We start from the raw sequence: 18,188 nt of genomic DNA, 5'->3' as shown, positions 1-18,188 counted from the left end.
TTTTTTGTGTGGTACTCATCTCCGTGGGGAGATAGCCATCTCAGGAGATGCTTGCCTGGCGCACTAGCACGGGATTTGTCACGTAAGCAAGAGAAATGGAGGATAAAAGGGGAATCGACCACCATGAGATGGTTGGGTGTTCTTCCATAGGAAACCTCACGAACTGATCCCTGCTGCTGAACTCCCTCCTGGGCCTGCTGCCTGAGACATGCTGCTTTCTCCTGGACCTCGCCGCTCCTTCGAGGTGTTCTACCATCTGAACCCTCACGAGCTGATCACTGCTTCTCTGGTGCTGGCTGACGCTGTTCCTGTGCTGACCCGGTGCCGCTTCTCCAGCACAGCTGCTTGCTGCTCAGGGCTGCCCGTCGCTGCTGCTGTTCTCCCCGCCTCTGCCGCCCCTGCTCTTCTGCCTCGGACCGTCGGAACCGCTTGCAACCGGACCGCCCCTGGGATCCTGGCTGGTGACTTTCCCTGCGTTGTACAAATCCTTGCTTCTTTCCTATCTTTCCTATCGCTCACCTTCCCTTCCCCATCACCCTTGTTGGTAGCAGTGTCCGCCTTCCCCTTCCTGGTCGGACCAACATTTGAACCGTTGCTTCTTAATCTCACGCTGGGTATAAACACATAATCTAAGAACTTTGTCTCCCTCCTTTATATTGGAGCGTGACAGCACCAATACCACTGCTCTCCTTTCTCAAATTTTATTTAATTAAAAAAAAAAAAAGAAAAAGAAAAACCCTATCCAAAATAGAAAACCCTCAGGAATGACCACTAGCCACTACACTGAGTGATCTGCCAAGTCCATTCCTTGCCTTTTGCCCACATTGTTGGGCACTACACTCGGGGCTGGAATTCCTTTTTCACATTGGGGTTGGCGTAACAGAAGTAAATAACAATTCACTAACCTTTGTTGACTCTGTTCTCCCTTCATTTCTACAGAAAAACAGAAACAAACAAAACAAGAAAAAACAATAGAGGCTGAAAAATATTACAGTAGTTATATTCTATCAAACAATAAAGCCTGAACCTGTAATATTAATTTCTAATACAAATACATATGTGAGGGAATATATGTGCATTAAAATTGTTCTAATTTATGAAAATACGATGCCTTTTCATAACAGCAGCACAGCTGATTATTATTTCTTGCTATCAGAATGAAGATAACATAATATGAGTTGCTGGGATGAATGTGCAGTTGAAAAAAATATATACAAATATAATGCCCTAAGAAATCAGAAGCAAACTTTAGTCCCAAACCTGCTAGTGGACGTGAGGGAGGCTAAGGCTCCCTTCAGAAGAAGGATAAAAGAAATTCATTTTTCATGGGCTCAGCTGCTGTAAGGGAAAGCTTAAACACTGTGATTTGATTGTATTTATTACAGTTGGAAAGATAATATTAAGACTTTATTATCGTTCAGAATCTAATTTGCATGATTTTCTGGAAGGAAAAAAAAAAAGTTATCTTCTTTCTCAGTAATACTTCACACAATTTGCCTCGTCTTCAGAGATCTCAGAATACTTATATTAGTAACGCTTTATCAACATCAATCTTCAAATTTGCAAGTAATGATTCAAAACTATTTCCAGTTGGTCGGTTTGCCCTTCATATTGTCCAAACTCTAAGAAACATCTAATTATTTTTGATCACTTCCCACTCTGCAAAGACTTCTTTGCTTTCTCTGATTTGCTGATGTAATGGCATGTAACGGACCCAACTTTCTGCTTGTAGTTTGTGTGTGCTATTCTAAAAGGCTGAATTCTAGGAGGGGTGCACGTTCTCTTTTGGTTATATGTCTGTGGAGTTTTCATGCATTGATGCACCATTCTAGAAGTGTACAGAACTAAACTGCTCCCCACAGCCCCAAGGGATTTTCTAAATTCCTTTCAGCCCTACCCTCCTCCCTTTGCAGTAATCATTAAAAAAAGCATTACTGAAAGATAAATATCACCGTCCAGTGTTGTTTCTCTACTCAGCCCAGATGAAAGCTGCACAACAATCAAAATTTCACTCTTACCCTTTACTACCAGCAGCAGTTAAAGCATTTCTGTCTTTCATTTTCTTCTCTATTGAGGTAAGGTGACTTGGCATCTAAATATAAAAAAAGAAACAAATTTAGTATGGCAGGAGAAAGCATTCATCTCTAGTCAGAGAGAGACATCAATTAATGTAAATATTATTTAATATGTTGGGATTTTTTTTTATTTTATTTTTTTTTTACTTCGGAGTTTGGCAGCATGGCTAAATTAACAAATTTGTAACTCCCCTGACACTTCATGTCACTGCTTTCCTAAAGTGAATAATGAGGAAAAGGTATTTCATCTCAAAATAGTAAAAATGGTAATTGCTAATGCAAAAATAAATAAATAAAAGGAATAATGCCCAACAAAACTAAATGCTTATGCAGATTTTCACAGATTGCTTGTTCTACTGTTTTTACTACATCAGTACAGAATAAATGGATTTTGTAAGAAAAAAAAAAATCTTTAAAAACAGACCATGAGGGAATGCCACTCTTGCAGTTCCCTGATGACGCCTATTGTGTTTTACTGCATTGAGTAAAAGCCAAATAACTTGAGTATGTTTAAATGTGCAGGCATAAAACACAGTCAAGACACGGGAGTGCTACAGTTGTATTTGCTGTTTGTATCCCACCGTTTATAAGTACATAATTACTAGTGAACATCTGAGCACACACTGTTTATGATGTTCATAGACATTACCACCTTCATGGCCTGCCTGACTTCAGGTCAGTAGGACGCAGGATGGAGCTACTGCCAATTCTGCAATTAAGCAGCATTAACAAAAACTCTGCAGTCAAGTCAAAGCAATTCTAAGAATCTGCAGTCAGTCTTACAAAACAGAGGTTGTGCACGTTGATCTTGTGTGTCAGAACAATATGGCACAACTACACAAGTGCCATTCAGCTACTGGGGATACACCAAACTGTTTGCATGCTGACAGTTCTCCCTTCAGAGTAATAAACTGCTGCAAGTTGTCTGCTATATCTTCAGTAGGAATGAACTGGATCCTTCCAAGCCGCATCCTGGAGCGTCTCCTTTAAACCCACATCAAAGCCAGCAAACTAGCTTCAAAGGAACAAGAAACGCGGAGAAGAAATTCTCAGATAACCATAAATTCCTGCTCCATGACAGACCCTCCCTTTGCAGCACTTAACAAGGAAAACTTTAGTCCTTGAAATCTGTAAAGATAAGCTCTAACGAGTGCGCTGAGCCGGGACCAAAGCACATGCCCACCAATGTTAAAAAAAAAACAACAGGACAGGAGAAAATTAAACTTATAATTGAACAGATAACTGGTAGGAGAGGCTCACAGCCCGCCGTACGGCCAGGCACTCTCCACAGAAGCAGCCAACGCACAGTTAGCGTTGTGCCATAGCCGCCCGAGCAGGGCCCCGCCTCGCATTGCCCCGGCGCGGCCGGTACCTGAATGAGCCGAGGGGCGGCCGAGGCTGCGCGGGGCCCGGCTCTGGACGCGCTCATGGCGGCCGCCGCGGCGACTCCGTTCCCACGGCAACGCGGGCGGGCAGCAGGACGGCTCCGGGCCTTTGGCTCCCGCTGCTGCCCCTCCGGGTTGGAGTGGGAACAGGCTGGAGCCGGTGGCGGGATGCGGACACTCACCCGCTGCAGTGTTAGAAAAAACAGAAATAACCGCTGTCATCAAGTTGGATGTTGAGACAGACGCGTATCGAATTTTAAGTAAATTACGCCTCAGCCTCTCTTCTGGAGCTCGTTTCCACACGTTGTGGGGGAGTACTGAAAGCACAATCAGTAACACTAACATTGGATCTAAAGATTAAGGTCAGTATGCACTCCCCATTACAGCCACAATCTCTTTTTGCCTTTAAACATGGCAATAGCAAACTATAGTGCCACAAAGCCACCTTCATCAAGTCATAGACTCATTTAGTTGCAAAAGACCCTCAAAATCATCAAGTTCAACCATCAGCCTGATTTTCTGAGTCCCAGCACTGAACTATGTCCCTTAGTGTCATGCCCACACATCTCTTAAATACTTCCCGGACTGGGACTCCACCACCTCCTTGGGCCATCCATTCCAATGCCTAGCCAACATTGCCGTGAAGAAATCCTTCCTGATATCCAATCTAAATAAACCTAATCTGGTACAGCCTGAGGCTGTTTCCTCATCCTATCACTTCTCACCTGAAATACCTCCCTGCAGGCTCCCTTCAGGTAGAGACTAAGCAGCCCCAGATCCCTCAGCCGCACTCAGATGCCTTGTTGTTTGGTCCCTATCCACCAGTTTTCTTGCTTTTCTCTGAACACATTCAAGCAACCCAATGTCCTTGTAGTGAAGGATCTCAAACTGAACACAGTACTCAAGGTATGATCACAGTACAAGGGGACAGTCATTTTTTCAGTCCTGCTGGCACATAACAGGCTGCTGCTGGCTTCCTCACCCACCTGGGTACACCAAGGGCTCAGGTTCAGCCAGCTGCCAACCAGCACACCCAAAGCCTTTTCTGCTAGGCAAGAGGCCTGCCACACAGGTGGTGGGAAACAGAGCCCCAAACTGCAGCAGCAGCTGGGCCCCACCAGCAGGACATGGAGAACACAAGAGGTTCTTTCTGGTTTGAAAAGGCGAGGAGAACACATTGTCTGATGGAAGGGAAGCTCAGAAGAAATTTTCCACTTCAAGTAAATACTGACCAAAAAAATTTCATTACATCTGACAAAATTGCCCTTCTCCTCCAGAAATGAAGGTGAAGGCCCACAGAGTAAATGAAGATTGACGAGTACCATTGCTCAGGCACAGTTTCAGCCTCTTCACTAAAACTGTGAGAGAAGCACTCCCCACAGAGTGGGGAGAGCAGGCTGTCTTCATTACATAAAAAATATCTGCAGCTGACAAGGGAGGCCCTCCTCCTCACCTCCCTTCCAAATCAAGTAGATAAACACAGGAGCAGAGGAACTAGCATGAAAAAATAAAAAATAAAAAAAACCCTTCAGATGTGCAGGTGCATTGCTCTTGCATATCACTTACTGCAGAGATTCTGTGAACTGCTTAATTGGGCCTGCCACAGTGCCTCCAAGGAACGGGGCCACCTCAGCAGATTTCTGGATTCACTGTGAAGTCAAGATGTATGACACCTTTCTTTCAGTTTCTTCTTCCAGAGAAGAAGGAAAATCTAGAGCTAGCATTATTTTTATTTATTTATTCATTTTTAGAAGAGAGCTGTAAATGAACAATTCACTATTTAGAGACATACACATGTATGCTAGGTAGTCTCACACTGCAGGCTCAGTATAAAGGAAAACCACATTAAGGACTGTTTGCTGTTACCTAAACATACAAGTCTACTCTATTTTTTTTCCTCCTCCTGTGTGTGCACCTGATGCTATATCACTCTTCCTGCCAGTAACAAAGAATCCTCCCTATCCACACACAGCAGTGCCAGTGTAGAGACTCACCGTATTTTAAAACGTTGCACTGCTTAGAGCCCAGAGCTAGATGAAGGAATTCTGCCTCACGAAGCAATGTGCACTGAACAGATAAATGGAGGGGTGGAAAGAAAAATCTATTGAATGAGGAAAGAAAAAAAAAGACTGGGAATATAGCAGGGGAAAGAATATTGAGGCAGCTGCTCACTGAGATGGGGCACATCCTTACTTCTGCTCCACGTTACATAGTGAACAGCTGGGAAAAGCCAGGTTGTTACAATTTCAGATGCTGTTAAATAAAAGAATGACTGGATAAAACTGATGAAGACAGTAACATATTTGGAACTTAAAAGGAAATGGTACACAGAAAAATACAGTACAGGCCAAGCTGGAGAGGGGCAGACAGTAAACTGAATGCAAAAATATACAAGGTAGTAATTAATAGGGAGAAGTAATTTGGGAGTAATATATACAGTAGCTAACTACTCTTCATCAGGCAGTACCAGCACATCATATTTTTGTTCCTTGCATCACTCCAGAAGATAAAGACTGGCTCAGTGAGACACACAGAACAGCTCCTTACTAGCAGGGTGCAACAAGGAGCTTGACACAGGTACTGCCAGCATTATTGCAGGCTCAGCCTCACACTGTGCTCCAGTGGTGCAGGCCTTGCTGCACCCAAAGATGCTACAGTCACATGATGCACAGCTCTGAGCCGGTCAGAACTTATTCTGCAATTCAATATTTTTTTGACAGGCTGAATTTGTACAGTCTTACATAAAAGCAGCATAAATCTTCCCATATATAAAGATTTCTAGTTTGGTATCTGACTACAGTTGAATCTGTTCCACTACCAGAGCACTGTACAGATGTATGGCTAAACTGAAACTTTCTCCTAGATTTCTTATGTGCTTGAGTGCATTATCCCCATCATTAATCCTGCAGTGCCACAGCTGGTTCAAGAGACAAACTTCAGCTACTTCTACAGCCTTAGTGATGTAGAGAGATGTATTATACGCTACAAAATTATCTGGCTTAAAAGAAAAAGAAGAAAAAACCTAAACTGTGGCAAGAATAACAATAACAAAGAGGGAAATAAAAAGATGAGGAAAAGCAGAAATTCCATACATCACTGACAAAAATAAAATCATTTGAGGGACTGCAATACCTGCCCTTCAATTCCAGTAAAAGCATCTTATTATAGCATCGTAAAACTTTAACATATGTTAAGCTTCTTTGCTAAATTCTACAGGTAGAGCTCTAAAAAAGGACTCCGTGTTTTTCATAACAGGGGATACATAAAAACTTAAAGACTAGTTCTGAATTTTTAGTTTAAAAACATTTCAGGGAATCATTTACCTTAAATGAAATGCTTCATGTTCTATTCCAAGAAATACATGGACAGGATTTACCACCCTGAGAAAATAATTACGCTCTTGAGTTCACATACATAATAAGGTCACCCTAATCTTTAAGCAGAAAATGTTGCTTCATTAATTCTGCTATTTTCAGATACTGTAATTTAAAAAAAAAAACATTATAAAAATTGATTAAAAGGCTGAAACAAAATATTAGTTTTAAAAATAATATTCCTTGATTGATGGGCACTCTAAAACCCCAAACCATTTACACACCTCAAGCCATTTACATCAATAGCATATTGAGAAGGTAAAGTATTTGTGTTTTTATGCATGTGCATTCCAAATGATATGGTGAATACATATATGCATTTCAGGCATACATGTGAAGGCAGATAGAGCTGAGGTAAAACAGACTCTTACATTAGCAACATTAAAGGGGAAAACGAAATCTGTTTCTCTAGAAGAAAGAGTAAATTTAACCTTCAGGACCCAATTGTCTTTGAGTTTGGCTAAAATAACTGAAACAGACATTTTTACAAACATGGCATTAAAGTGAGGGGGATGATACGCAAGGCTCATGCTTGCCTTCCCAAAGGAATCAGCTCCAGAAACAGTGTGTCCAAATACCAAACTGTGCTACCCACTACCCATCACCAAAATCACATCCTGCAGCAAACCAATTTTCTTTGCCTTATCTTCAACTTATCTCCTTAGAAAAAAATGAAAAAAAATCAAGACGGAACCTGAGATCTCAATTTCTCCTTTGTTAGTTGACACCAAAGTCTAGCACACAACTAGGAGCAGATGATTTGATATTAAAATCAAATGTTTGAAAATACGACTTCAATTATAGGAAATTTGCCTCTCTAGAGGCAACTTCTTGACACATTTACAGACTTCAAGGAGTAAAACATATGAACACCACTATATTATCAAGACGACTAGAAGAGAGACAGTGTAACTCATAGGATTAAAAGTGCGTGTATAAATTACATCTGATACCAGTTACTATTGGAAAGCAGACAAACTTAGGGATTAACTAGCCCTGCAAAGACTAGCTGTTCCTCTGCCTACACAAAATAGCAGTGTTTTTGTTGTTGTTTAAAAATAAATAATTAAAAAGAGTTTAAGTCCGACTTCATCCCATGTGAAACTCCAGATGAACCAGAGGAGACACTGTGTGGAGTCATTAAACCCCTAATATACATCTCTGTATATCTTACCTTAGTTTCCTCAGTCCTAAATATTTGACCTCATTAAAGACTTGGAAGAAATGGGTAGAAACCTGAAAAAGAAAAATTGTGCAAGCACAAGAATGTCTTCACAGGGAATTTGAAAGAAGTTTACTGAAAACTGATAAAAGCTGCATCGAAATACTGAAAACATTTATTTTATACAATCATGATATGACAGTTATTTCATGGACGTGAGGGAGAAAAAAAAAACAAATGAGCCAAACCTCTACAGGAAATATAATTAAGACACCTCCTTACAATTTATCTGCAGAATTTACAGCTGCGAAGCACAGCCAGAATTTGGATGAATTAGCCTGCACTGATCTATGAAATCTTGTATTCCCAGGGATAACAGAAATAGAAATGCATCTGAATCACCTAGAATAAAAATAATAACTACTAGACAGGTTTGAAAACCTGTTCTTGGACACACCAAAAAAAACCAAACCAATAACAAAATAGTTGTCCATTGTATAGGAAGAACTCATCCACTGTGCTGGCTGCCACACTGTAAAAAAAATAAAAGAAACATTTTAAACAACATATTTTAAATTTTACTTTAAGACTCTTTAGGTTAGTCATAGGTTATTTTTTGCCCTAAAAGAAAATCGTTCTATACTTTTGCTCTGGAAGTTTGGATAAACAAGGCTTCTAAGCAAACAAAATATTTAATTAAAAACAATCAATTCCGTACAAAATTCCACCTCAGAATTGTTGTGTTATATACAATTTTTTAGAGTAAAAACACATAATGATGGTAATTTCTGTGCAACAGAGTGAATATTTTTCATACACTGCCAGAATAGTGAGGATAAATACAATTCATGTCAAACAAGGAATTAAGTAGCTCATCCATGAATGTAAATACACTATGAATTTTAAAGAAACTATTTCAACAGTGACAATTAAAGCTTACAGAACATCAACAGTGCAGGTAAAGTAAAATATTTTGGAAATATATTTTAGTTGCACTGAGTGAAATGCTGAAAACCTTCCAATTTTTGCTGAAAACATATGGAGCACCTATCAGTTTTGGAAATGACCCTGATGTCCCCCAGCTGCACTAACCTTAAGATGTTGTCACATTTATTTCAACAGATTCTCAACGTTTTGAAACAAGCAACAATACTGGTATTGTAACAAAGTAAAACTTTTATTGAGACATGACAGTATTAAGGAAAAAAAAATAAGGTACTCTTATTTATTTCTCTCAAAGCCTCAGTGGACAAATAAGCTTTATTGGCACCATATAAAATCCATTTCAGAGAAAAAATACCAGGAACTTAGACCTGAATTATTTCGAGTTGGTTTTCCAGCCATTAAAACAGTTTGAAGTTGGACATTTGCAAACAGTAACAGAATCTGTTTCTTAAAACCGTTTCCAGTCACATAATCAAGATGTTTACTTCATCAATTTATTCTACAAAGCCTCATCTTAACAGAATACAGAATTATTGTATACATCTTACCTAATGAATTGTCAAGTCTTTAGTTACATATACCCATTTTCTTTGTGCCTGTGACACTACTTCTCTGTTTCATCACAGATGGAAGTCACTGCTATCCATCAAAAACTGATTTACAAATACAGCTGCCCAAAAGGTAGAATAAAACAGAAGTCAAAAGACAGTGATCTGTGGTCCTTGGAATCACTGAAAACGCCCTTATTTTTGCTGTAAGTAATCAAGTGGCATATGGGGGGAAAAAAAGCCTTCAAGAATTTGTTATACAAATCAGTAGCTCCTGAGTTATGCTGAAGAAGCATTTTGGGCAATCAGTTGTGACTGATATACAGAAGCAACTTTCTTGAAGACTCCAGAAAACAATCATGCTGTATTATAGCATACGCTATTGCAACAACATGCTTTATACTAACAGCAGTAAATTCCACTTAAGTGCAGTAGGTGCATGTTGCCCTTTCACAAAGCTGCATGAACACAAGTAGTTAACACTGAATATCTATAACTGCACTTCCTAAGCAGATACACCATTTTCAACTAAACTAGTGCAACAGCAGAGCACAGTGCCTCACCAGAATAACACTAGGTTGTGGCACAGGAGAACATAACACTGGCATTTCAGTATCACTTCTTTCCCATAACAGCAATCCAAATTTTACATCCAAGCAACAAACAGAAAGGTATGATGCATACTCAACTCTGTCTATAAACGTCACTTTGCAGTTACAGCTATGGAAAGTCAAGCCATTAGGGATTTGGAAGTCATGGCTGTGCATTCTTTATATAATTGTCTCATGTAAATTACCAGACTTCTTTCTGAGAGGTTAAATATATGCTCACATTATGAATTGTAGAATTGAACTTTTTTTTTCCCCTCTCCTCAGTGTGGGATCATGCCTTATGTTACATTTCAAGTGCTAATTCAAGAACTACATGTTTTACAATACTCAGGAAATCCTGCTTCCCCACAGACATCAACACAACAGGCTCCAGCAAGAAGATTCAGTACTACTGCACAACTACTGATGCATTTCCTAAGCGGTTTAGAATTTCTAGGACTACTTATCACAACTTCAGAGTATTTATTGCATTGAGTTCCCAGAAATATAGAGCCAGAAAGCAACTTGGGAACATGAAGACAGATTAACGGCCAGATAAAAATACAAACAAGTTTCTCAGCATCGGCAGAGTGTGCTTAAGAGGCAAATCTATTCCCAAAGGATGCCTTAACAGTGAAGCAACCCTTTTTCTGCTTGTTCATTACACTTTTCAACCTCTACAGCAGTTTAAGTGAACACTGTACAAACAATCTGTACACAAATAAATCAGGTTCTTTCCATTAATTATTTCCTTTCTTTGGAGAAAGCAGAAAGTTTTTATTGCATGTATTTCACAACATCCATCTTTGTATGTGCTCCTGACACAAAGCTGTTACTTCAAAGTACATTTCAAATAAGTTAACAGCATCCTCAGAGATGAGGAACTGGGGCTCCAGCACTAAGATTCATCATAACATTTATGTATTTAATCAAAGCACCAAAGCTGGAGCCTCCCTGAGCTCCATCCAGACAAAGATCAGCTAATCTGACCTTCAGCTCTCTTGACTGGATTTCCAACTTACATATTTTTAATCAAGTGACTTATGATGAATGTCAAATCAGCTTTTAAGAGTACTAAGTCAGTGGTATAAGGGAGATGACATCACTAAGCCCACCTCTCAAAACTAGAGTCACACCTCCAGAATCACACTGTCTCAAGAAATTCCTAGCCTCTTAGTTTTTGTATATTTGACCTTGTAACTTTAAAATACATTAACATACTTTTAGTTGTGAGAAGAGGGAAGAACACAAACAAATAATCACAGTCATGAGTAACTGGAGCATATTCAGCTACTACATAGATATTTATTACATGAACATAGTTTCTTGTAACAGCAGCTCATTCTCCCCATTTTAGAATGATAAATTAAACATACTTTGCCAGCGATTTCACTTAGCAGAAGGGGATTCCAGTTCCTTTCCAAAGCCCAGGAGAGCAAGAAAAATATTTCATCTTCCTTCTCCAACTTCTTTACCCTTGTTCTTAAGTTAACCATAAGTGCAGAAATTTCTTCTAATCCAACTTCTACAACTGTCATTCTAATTCTCTTGCCAAAGCACCTGTTCTTTCAGTTCTAGAATGTAGTCAAATATAGACATTTCTGTGTCCACCAATTCATTGTATAAGATTTCACTGTATCTACAAAACAGAAGAGGAAGATTCTCTACCTATTGTCTACTCTTCCTCTCAATAATAATGCCCTTAGTTACCAGGGGCAAGTTCTGCTGTTAGAAGCCCCAGACAACATCACAAACAGAAAGACAAGCCTCGAAGGGTAATTTTACTACCATTTCCCAACAAACCTGCAGCTATTATCACTGCCATCACATTACTCTTCTATAACAGGCCCTATTTCCAGAAATACTTTAAGACTTGAGAGAATCTATTCTTAATTCTTTCTTTAGAAATTAAAAGTCTCTCTCTTCCTTACAATCTGGAGGAAAAAGAAAAAAAAAAAATCACAAAAATATTACTGAATTTCCCAGTGAGGCAACCTGACTCTGGAGTAGAGGAAAAGAAAATGCAATGCAACTCCAATAAGCAGCAATCTGCATGGCAAATATCTCTAACATATTCTGTACTTCTCAGTGCAACTGAGGCTGTATTTTCCCAACATAGATTGTGGCATCCTTCTAAAATATATATAAGATTCAGTCGAAAGAGGCAGAAATGCTTGAACCAGAAGTGCTATTATATAGGCCACCTTCAATTCAAGCCTGTGTGGGTTTTTTGTTGTTTTCTGTTTGTTTTTCTTGGTTTTGGTAGAAACCTTTAAGTAAACAATACCTTCCACATTCTTAAAATGAAATTGTCCTTTTTCCTGGTAATTCTCTTACCAGATAGGATACCTTCCCTCTTACCGACAAGATAAATAGCAAGATTCATTCATATTTTAAAATCAAAAATTAAGTTTAGTTTAAAAATCTATTAATTTTTACCAAAAACATTTACCTTAATATACTGCTAACTATATTCAAATAAAGATAACTATTTAAAAACACTGAAAGTGACTTGTCTATGATACAAGCAACACATAAAAAGTAATTTAAGCGCATAATAAAGCCTAAGTACAAGTAAACTCTTTCAAACAGCTTTAAAATTCGATCCTGCAATGACCACATTCAAAAGAATTTATGTACTTGCTAAAATATTAATTTTCATGCATTGCTTAGCACATAAAGAACAAATTATCCTGAAGTAAGTAAATATATGCTAAGATGCAATTAAGGAAATGGTTTCTGAAGTAGATTTTTCACTTCTTAGGCATAAACTCTCATACCCACTGATAAGTGAAAAAAATAATAGACAACCAAATGTTCATCTTAGACATCTGCTACTGATGTTAGAAAAAAATGCATATATTGAAACAGTGATTTATGTATACAAAGACAACTCTTTTTTTTTTAATGGAACGTCTAAGTCTTGAGGAAAAACAAATTGGAAGAAGTGCAAACAAACAAAAATCACTGCTTAAGCCAAACAGAGAAAACAGTCACAACTCTTCAACATCTATCTGTTAGAATTTTAGGAGCCATTTAACTGGATCAGGGAGCAGCATCAAACTGAACTACCCCATATTTGCCAGTTATCATCCATTCCGGTTCAGAAGCCTGAATTTGTTCACCTTGCCCAGGCTTCAGGCCAACCTGAGTGTCAGATTTCAGCGTTCTCAAACTACAGAGAGGTGCAGGATGAAACTTGTTCAAGGCCTGATGAAACGGAACAGTATACTCCCATTTTCTATCACCTGTTAATTTTCTATAGTTTAGATCACCTTTAAAAAGAATCAAGTTTGACTTCTGTAGATCAGCATACAAATCAGGAGCAACCTCAGCCATGCTGGAATAGACATGTGGCAAAGTCCAAAACATGTGATCTTGGTAAACCCAAACGCCCTTCTTCAAGTTGCCCTCCCAGTTTATCCCACATCTAGACATCCACATATGATTAGCTGCCTGGAGCTGTTTAATAGTCCAGTTAAAATCACTCTTTGTTGTGTCCGACACATACCATGGAATACTTTTTCCATGGAAATGGACTTCATCAGCTAGCTTTGATGATAACAAGAAGTCAGCCAACACAAGATCACTTACAAGTTCAAACCCAGCATTATCCAAGATTATATCAACTCTAACGTTACACTTTTCTGTGTTCCTTTTTTTGGTATTTATAAGTAGTGACCAAAGTTTTTCCATATCATCCACTATGATGTAAGGTACCATATCTTCCAGGCATTGTAAAGGACTAGATTTCTGAGAGCTCTCCTCTCCAGCTGAAAAAGAAAGGTCGCACTTATTGCCCCACAGTGACACCTAGAAAGAGGTAAGGGAGAGAAAAGAAAAATCAACACATTTGGTGAGCCTCATCATAGTTACATTCCAAATATCACATACACTTAAAAGATTTTTATTTGTTTCTATTTTAGGGACATAAAGGCTCTAAATCCACATTTTCTTCCAAATTTTACTCAAATTCAGCTTCTTGTACAATAAACTCTACACCAAAAAAAAATGTCTTAGAAGGAACTAAACAATGTTTCGCATTTATACAGGCATCAGAAACATGAATCAGCATGTTAGTTAGACGTTTCATATTGACATGAGTACACCAGAAAACTTATCAAAATATTTATTTTCCATTCTGTAATTCCAGAAATCATCAGCGAGAAGACAAAGAAAAGTAGTAATAAAAACATGTTGATGCATGAGATGAAGTTGAGTAGGAATTAGAATTCTAAGTATTCATGGGGAAAAAAAAGAAGTATTCTAAGCACATACTAAAGAACTTTTTACAAAGATTGATCAAATAGTTCATGCTCATTATTGCCAACAACATAACTTAGTATAATCCTATGATATTTTCTACTCTACCCAAATGCATCATTTTCCAAGAATAGTTATAAGCTTTTAAAGCACTTCTGGACCATTGACGTCAAACTTTTCCAAGCACGTCTAAAGATTTTTAAAGTGACAGTAAAATGAACTGTTCTAAGATTTCACAGTTAAACAACAAAAGAGCCATCTGAAAACTGACTTAGATGTTTCTCTCTTTTGAGAGAGAACAAGCTAAGTTTTCAAATGCACAGTGAAGATCCCTAGTATAAGGAAAACATCCAACTTAATACAAATGACCAAAATACAAGCATTTTTAAAGTAGCAATATGTCTGCCAGGATTTCATCATGCCCTCATGCATAAGAGCTGCATCCTTATTTCCATACAAACTCATTCTTTGACTTGAAGCTTTCATTTGTTACAGAGAAGAGTCACTACTAGTTTACCTGCAATAGCTTAAAAAGTTCCCCCTGAAGTTGCTTTTCATCTAGATCCTTGATGTTTTTAAGAAGTTCCTGAAAGTAAGTGCATAAAGCAATAATAGCCTCTTGGGATTCGAAGAAATTTTGAGCCTTTCCTTCCTTAAATACGTCAAAGCTGCCAATAGGTGGGCTAAAAATAAGAAGAGAATGAATGTATTAACACACTTTCCACTTTTTCTGTGACAGTACTTGAAACGTTTGAAAAGGAGAGGTCAGAGCTCAGGCTTTTTAAGCCACATTATGGACTCATTAGATTTTCGAGTTTCAACTCAGCATACCAGATTCTTACATATCTAAAAAAAAAAAAACTTGATAACACATCTAACTGGAACAAACAGCATACAGGACATCTTGAAATTATTAGCAACATATTCTGAAAGTGAACAAGCGTTCAGCCACATTCTGTAATAATTACTAACTCAATTTTTCATACACAGATGACTAGAACTATAACATGCAAGTGAAAAAGCACAGTGAGTTTACATGCATGGTGAATTGTGGGTCCATTTTTAATCAGACTTCTGCCTACTGGAGCGTATTTCCCATACCAAGGTCTCTTACATTGGTAAGTAATTATTATAGAAGCTTTAAACTAGAACTTCAGGAAATTAACATGACAAAGATAACAAAATAATTCAATTCTTGTAACATATTACAAATGTCAACTTTACCGTATTTGCATTTACACTTTTTGACAAATGACTAAACCACATACTTAAGAGCAGACCAATAATAAATATCAAGAAATGTAAAGCTTACTAATGAAAAATGTTTAAGAGCAATCCAGATTTTTTTGCTACAAGATTGTGCAATATACCAGTAGAAACAAAGAAATCCATTACTGTGTTTCTGACTCCATAATGCTAAGAGCAACTCCACAGTGTATAAAGCTTTTGAGCTTAAAACTGTTAATTCCTACCCCGTTACATTGTACTGGCATCTCTCCACCATATCAGCACAACAAACTTTTCCTGCCAAGTTATATTTTAACCAGGATCAGCTCCTTAAGTTTGATGAAACAGGTGGGCTGCAAACACAACTGTAACTAAGATGATGGTGGAGTGAACAACAGGTGCTACTGAAGCTGCGTGTTCTGCAGTAAGAACTTCAGATTCCTAGTAGTAAAACAAGTCAGAATGCCCAACAGATTGGTAGGTTAACGTATACCTTGAGACATAGTTCTAGACTGAAATCCTTTAAGGAATGTTAAATAACTTCCATGATCTCACTATAGTAGTCTGCAAGGTCGAAGTACACAGTCAACTTAAGAGTTTTCACACAGACCAAGTCAGAGAAACTGAGGCATAATAATAATAAAAAAAATACTATCTTCAAAACCTACCAAATGAAAGTAGAAAACACTGATTTTAAACCTGAGGGGTGAGAAAAGGGAAAATGAATATAGAAAAAGCTTAAAATCCCAATTTATCTTAGTGCTCAGGTACCTTCCTTTCTCCCAAAATAAAAACAGGAAACAACAGTGTTTTACAGAGTAACACACCAATACTTACTTACTAAATACTTACTTCTGAGCTAATGCTGCATGAATTCTTCGATACATGTAACACTCTACAAATAACCAAGGGGACTGAAACCAACTTGGTTCCCCATTTCCATTTGACAAATTACGTTGGTAGTCTAGGTATTGGTTCCACAAGACAGCATCAGGCAGCTCATCTTCTAAAGGAGTCACAGGTTTGTCTGTTTGCAGCTCGTTCCGTAATTTGGAAAGGAAGGATATAGCTCTCTTCTCCGCTTCAACCCCCTTCTGAAATAAGAGAAGAACAGAAGTTCCTAATTCTGAACACTTATTCTTGTAGTGACATAGATCAATCTTTCAAGAAATCAGTAAGTGATAAGCCTTAACTGCCACACACAAATCCCGGAATAACTCAGAGCTTGATTCAACCAAACACATTTGTGTGAATTACATTCATTTTATACACAATATCCTAAAACAAACCACACATTGGACTTCTTCTTAGACTAGACCTTCTGGTTATTAGAGAGGAACAGAAAACACAAAGGCACAGAAGGGATCTCCAATACTTACGGAAAAACAAAATCCCAGGCAAACAGAAACCTTACTCTTACCTCACCATGTTCTTCAAAGAACTCATTTTTGTGTCGATGCAGAGTATCTATAGCTTTTGTGAGGATTTGAGGTAGTCTGTCTTTAACTGTAAAATACGCAAAGGATCTAAAAAGGAAATTATCAAAATTTTATTACTGAGAGGAAAAGATGAAATTTCACTTTCTGTTTTTTAAATAGACAGTACAATCCTTTTAAATAGCAAGGTCTTAAAAATCAGTTTCTGCATTCTTAAAACAGTTGACACCAATGAGAAAAAAAAAATCTCAAGTGGAAGAGGTTCTTTGGGCAACTTTTTGTGAAGTGCATGTCACATCACTGAGGAAAGCGCTAACTGGTCTGGCCAAAGAAACACAAACAGGGGGTAAAACACATTCAGCAGTCACTGCTATCCAGACGTAAAGACATAAAACTAGAAGTGCAGAGAACTGTATCAAGTTTAGGTCTATTTTGTATTAGTAACCTTTACAACAACAAAATGCGCATTGCCTGCCTTCCAATATATGAATATATATGAATTATTCACAATTACACGTAAATTTAAATGAACTTCATATATATACATTAATGAAGTTATCTTTTATGTAGAAATCAAGGTGTTTACGGTGATGTTCGTTATATTTTGTTTGGGAGAGGGAGTAAAGACTGTAAACAAGACGCGAACAACCCCACAACGAGCTGCAACCCATACTGTAAAATGACTTTTTTTAAAGCTTTTCCAGGAGAGCAGCGACTCGGAACCGAACAGTAACCACAAAGTGCCGCAGGAAGCACACGCCCCGGCTCGCACCACCCAGCTCCCCCAGCCACTGACAACCCGAGGCTCCCGCAGCAACGGAGGCGGCCCCAGCCCCGAACCCACAGCGCCACCTCCCGGTGCCGCCCGGAACGGGCCCGGCCGCGGCACCGCCTCCGCCCGCCCGGAGGGGGCCGAGCGCCGGCTCCCAGCTCCACCTCCGCTCGGCACCAGACGCCAGGCCGCAGGCCCCGGCGCCCGCAGACAGACTCACGGCGGGCAGAGAGCTGCGGCCGGGCCCTCGGCTCCCTCCTGCCCCTCACCCCGCAGCCGGTAACGAGCGCGCCGGGCCCCGACGGACCCTTTAAACCTGGCCGAGAGAGAAACCGGTAAGGCCGCTACCGCCGCCATCTTGCCCCGCCCCCCGGAAGTCGGGCGCGGCTGCCGGACGTTATTGGAGCGGCG

At 39.0% G+C, this 18,188-nt stretch overlaps 2 protein-coding genes across 3 annotated transcripts in view; both read right to left on the bottom strand.

The window, feature by feature from the left end:
* The window catches only part of CCDC170 (coiled-coil domain containing 170), a 43,305-nt gene extending 39,801 nt beyond the window's left edge, over positions 1–3,504 (bottom strand). Inside the window, exons 1-3 of the mRNA XM_065732147.1 lie at positions 3,448–3,504; positions 2,019–2,092; positions 906–933 (exon numbers count right to left, since the gene is read on the bottom strand). Of these exons, the coding sequence (XP_065588219.1) occupies positions 906–933; positions 2,019–2,092; positions 3,448–3,504 (159 nt within the window). The remainder of the gene's footprint in view (positions 1–905; positions 934–2,018; positions 2,093–3,447) is intronic.
* A 3,909-nt stretch (positions 3,505–7,413) lies between these two features.
* Positions 7,414–18,144, bottom strand: ARMT1 (acidic residue methyltransferase 1). Of its 2 annotated transcripts, XM_065732237.1 has the most exons (7): positions 18,085–18,144; positions 16,990–17,095; positions 16,422–16,663; positions 14,860–15,025; positions 13,674–13,892; positions 8,009–8,070; positions 7,414–7,494 (listed from the first exon to the last, which is right to left on the bottom strand). In XM_065732237.1, the coding sequence occupies exons 1-7, from the start codon at positions 18,132–18,134 to the stop codon at positions 7,488–7,490; spliced, it is 852 nt and encodes a 283-aa protein (XP_065588309.1). In that variant the 5' UTR covers positions 18,135–18,144; the 3' UTR covers positions 7,414–7,487. The 2 variants fall into 2 exon arrangements, with proteins under 2 accessions (XP_065588309.1, XP_065588304.1); XM_065732232.1 differs by lacking the exons at positions 7,414–7,494; positions 8,009–8,070 and having other exon boundaries at positions 12,513–13,892.
* Between the last annotated feature and the right edge of the window lie 44 nt (positions 18,145–18,188).

This window comes from Cyrtonyx montezumae, unplaced genomic scaffold, assembly GCF_038088225.1.
Source record: "Cyrtonyx montezumae isolate F1298 unplaced genomic scaffold, pur_monq_1.0 scaffold_0, whole genome shotgun sequence".
Lineage (NCBI taxonomy): Eukaryota > Metazoa > Chordata > Aves > Galliformes > Odontophoridae > Cyrtonyx > Cyrtonyx montezumae.
Note: the sequence above shows the minus strand (reverse complement) of the source record. Positions and strands in the feature narration are given on the sequence as shown.

Excerpts from the sequence above, each read along its gene's own strand:
- ARMT1 (XM_065732232.1), bottom strand. The coding sequence starts at position 18,134 with ATGGCGGCGGTAGCGGCCTTACCGGTTTCTCTCTCGGCCAGGTTTAAA. Across the intron at positions 15,026-16,421 it reads CATGCAGCATTAGCTCAGAA|CCCACCTATTGGCAGCTTTG; the intron begins GTAAGTATTTAG and ends TCTTATTTTTAG. Across the intron at positions 13,893-14,859 it reads AACTTTTTAAGCTATTGCAG|GTGTCACTGTGGGGCAATAA; the intron begins GTAAACTAGTAG and ends ACCTCTTTCTAG.